This window comes from Pteropus vampyrus, unplaced genomic scaffold, assembly GCF_000151845.1.
Source record: "Pteropus vampyrus isolate Shadow unplaced genomic scaffold, Pvam_2.0 Scaffold23, whole genome shotgun sequence".
In the NCBI taxonomy this organism is placed as follows: domain Eukaryota; kingdom Metazoa; phylum Chordata; class Mammalia; order Chiroptera; family Pteropodidae; genus Pteropus; species Pteropus vampyrus.
This window is the reverse complement of record NW_011888804.1, coordinates 2,881,945-2,885,708: the sequence shown is the minus strand read 5'-3', so window position 1 is coordinate 2,885,708 and position 3,764 is coordinate 2,881,945. Positions and strand designations below refer to the sequence as shown.

General features: G+C 49.7%; 1 protein-coding gene across 1 annotated transcript in view; it reads right to left on the bottom strand.

Moving 5' to 3' along the window:
• ALDH2 (aldehyde dehydrogenase 2 family (mitochondrial)) overlaps positions 1-3,764 on the bottom strand; it is a 29,295-nt gene that overhangs the window by 8,815 nt on the left and 16,716 nt on the right. Inside the window, exons 6-7 of the mRNA XM_011355806.2 lie at positions 3,089-3,406; positions 2,327-2,511 (exon numbers count right to left, since the gene is read on the bottom strand). Of these exons, the coding sequence (XP_011354108.1) occupies positions 2,327-2,511; positions 3,089-3,406 (503 nt within the window). The remainder of the gene's footprint in view (positions 1-2,326; positions 2,512-3,088; positions 3,407-3,764) is intronic.

Genomic DNA, 3,764 nt, shown 5'->3' with positions numbered 1-3,764 from the left:
TAAGCAAAGCTCAGAAGGGGAAATACCACGGGCTAATAAACATAAGAAAAAAGGTTCAACCAACCTCATCAGCCCTCAAAGACATGCGGAGCAAACCCATAGTTTTTATTTTTCAACTATGAGATTAATAAACATTGAAAATAGTAAGAAAATACAATGATGGCAAGGGTATCTTAAATACACTATAATATTCACACACTGTTAGAAGGCCTAATAAATACATTGTACGTCGGTTGTAGCTCAACTTAAAAAAAGAAGGATTGTAAGCAGGTACAGCTCTTTCGGCAAGTAGTTTATGAAATGAACATCGGTCAAAAATTAAATGTTCATTCCCTTTGACCAGCTATTTAACTTCTAGGAATTTATTCTACATGAGACAAAGGGACCTGAACAAGGATATTCACTGGAGAGCACTCTGTAAAAGCAAAAAACAGACATAATTCTAAGAAACATTACTAGAGAGACAGATTAATTAAGGTACATCCACATATTGTGTCGTCATTAATAGAACTGACATAGAAAGATAGCCTAACATATTCTGTAAAAAGGGGGAAAAGATTATAGAATAAATACACATTATATAATCCTGTTTTTGTTAAAACACACATAAAAACCTAACTGTGGTGGGTCTGGGTGTCCGGAACCAGCATGGAGAAGCAGAAAGGGCCTCAGACTCGGAGTCAGGCGGATCTGGCTTCAAGTTTTATTAAAACACACATAAAAACCTAACTGTGTGTGTATGTGGAAGGTTTACCTACGGGGGATGGACATGAGGGAAGCAAGGGAGAGGTCTTATGTTTTACTTTAAACACTTTTTAATTCAATTTTTATAGAAATTTGTATCACCTTAATAATTAGGCGCAAACCACAAAGTAAAATAAGAGAGAAAAAGAGATGTTGGGATTCGTAGGAGCACTGTCTACGATAGCCAAGAAGCAGAACCCTCCTAAGAGTCTGCAGCAGAGGAGCACATAAAGACCAGGCGGTACATCCATTCAGGCATAAAAAGGAGTGAGCTGTCAAGTCATGAAAATACATGGAGGAACCTTAAATGCATATTGCTAAGTTACAGGAGCCAATTTGGGGGCAGGGAAACCAATCTGACAAGGCTATATACTGTATGATTCCAACTATATGACGTTCTGTAGAGAAAAGATAAAACTGTAGAGATGGTGAAATGATCAGTGGCTGCCAGGGGTTGGGGGGAGGGGTGGATAAGTGGGGCACAGGGCAATTTTAGGGCCATAAATGCAATGATGGACACATGTCTTTACAACTTTACATTTGTTGAAACCCATAGAATTTGGGTGAACCCTAAGATAAACTAGACTTTAGTTAATAATATTAATATTGGTTCATCGGTTATAACAAATGTACCACACTAATGCAAGATGTTAATAATAAGGGAACGAGGGGGTGGCGGGGCTGGTGGTCTATGGGAACTCTACAGTTTCTGCTCATTTTCCTGTAAACTAAACTGCTCTAAAAGAATAAAGTCTATTGATTTTTTTTTTTTTTTTTTTAAAAAGGTGCCTTGGCCAGCCCTGGAGCCTGCGGGGTGGACGCCGCAGTTCAGATACCCTCAGGAGGATGGAGCCTGCAGAAGCACCTGTGGCCACAGGGGCAGGGGCTTGTGGGAGCTGGGAGCGTCCCCGGCCCTGTGGACTCCTGGTCCCTGGGAGGGCATGGCTGGAGGAGGCCAGCGCAGAGCCCTGTGGAGAGTGAGCCCAGGACAGGTTGGGTCCAAGGAAAATGCTGGAAAAAGGACCAAGACGTGAGAGGAAATGGCGGGGAGAGGCACTGTATTTCTTATAATTAAGTATCACCGGCTACAGTTTTATTGATTAAAATGAATACACAGTCATGGTAAAAAAAAAAAAAATTTTTTTTTTTCTTTAAATCAAACAGCTCAGAAGAGCACAAAGTGAAATAAAGTCACTCTGCTCTTCATGCCATGGCCCTCCACCCTCCTCCCCAGGTAACCAGGTGACAGGCCCGCGTGTGTCCTGATGGATGCATCTCTGCGATGGCCGAGGTCCTGGAAGCACGCGTTCCCTTTTGCACAGACACCCCTAGTAGTTATGCTTTACAAAGTGCTTTCCACCATTAATTTCCACTTCATAAGCACCCGGTGAGTTAGGAGGTGTGGGTGTCAAGACAGGAGAATGGCAGCTCAGGGAGGGCACGTGGCTTCCCAGGGACACACAGCCGGTAAACGGCAGAGCCAAGACTTGAAGCCAGACCCGCCTGACTCCGAGTCTGAGGCCCTTTCTGCTTCTCCATGATGGTTCCGGACACCCAGACCCACCTACAGCTGCCAGCGTACCTGTGGCCCCTGCTCAGTCCGGCTGTCAAAGGGGTTCCCAACCACCCGAGACTTGGCCCGGGTGACGCTCCGCTCCACAAACTCGGCGTAAACATCCTCCTGAACAAAGGTCCTGGAGCCTGCAGTGCAGCACTGGCCCTGGTTGAAGAACAGGGCGAAGTGGGCCTGCTCCACAGCCCAGTCCACTGGGGAGGAAGCAGCAGCCATTAGGGGAGAAGGACGACCTGGCTGCCCGCCCCCTTGACGCATGCGCGCCGCCGACAGCATCGAGCCTGCCGGGTGCCAGACCCCTGTGGGTTATGACCGCTACTCTTCGTGTCTGTCTGCCACTCTGTCCCCTTCTGTGCGTGTGGGGACCGAGTGGCAGACAGACACGAAGAGTAGCAGCCAAAACCCACAGTGGTCATGGAGCCGAGGGCAGCCGGAGGACCCACCCAGCTGGCCTGTGGTGGTCAGGGAAGGCTCCCACGGGGAAGGCAGATCTGGGAGCTCGGCAGGACAGGGAAAAGGCTGTGACAGAGGAAGGCCGGGCTGAGAGCACGCGGTACGGCTGGGCAGCCAAGCGGCTCAGCGAAGCGCAGACAGTTGCAGCGCGGAGGCCTGTGCTGGCCGCAGGGCTGTGCTGAGGAGCCTGGCCTTCCTCCCGACGCCCTGGGGCAGAGACCTTCCCGGTGGGTGGCGAGGGCCGCAGGAGGGAGGGACCGCAGCATGGACAGCTAGTGGCTGCCTTCAAAGCCAGACTTCCTCCCCCCGAAAACTTACTGTCCGCATCTGACATGATGATATTGGGGCTCTTTCCCCCCAGCTCCAAGGTCACTCTCTTGAGGTTACTGCTCCCCGCGGCAACCTGGATTAGCTGGCCAACCTGTAAGGAAGCAGGAAAAGACAAGCTCTCGGGGGAGGAGAAGGGACCAAATGCTCCCAGGACAGAACAGAGGACCCCGCAACTTGAGGACTCAAGTAGGCGGACTACAGGGGACCGGGAAAATTTCACCAAATCTGGCCATTCCTTACTGCACTGCCCCACCCCTCTGAGTTCCCAGGATGACGATGACAATAACTGCACAAGCAGAGTCATTGCTGTGTGGCTTCATACTAGGCACGGTGCTAAGTGCTTTGTGCACATTAAGTTCAGTCCTCACGACGACTTCAGAAGTAGGGGCGGCTCTTTGCCTCGATATAGAAGTGTGGGAGCTGCGGCTCAGCGTAGTCAGGTCACATGCTGGAGTCACACAGCTGGTCAATATGGAATCAGAATTCACACTTGGGCAGCCCAAGCCCAGCACCGGTTCAGACCCGCTGCCCTGCCTCCTTTCCACGATGTTTTGAATGTGGCCCCTCACTCCATGAGGACAAAGGTGGAGTGCTTCTCACCTCCGTCTCCTCAGAGCCTGGCACAAAGCCGCCCCCGTACTTATTTGTTGAATGAACACATGTG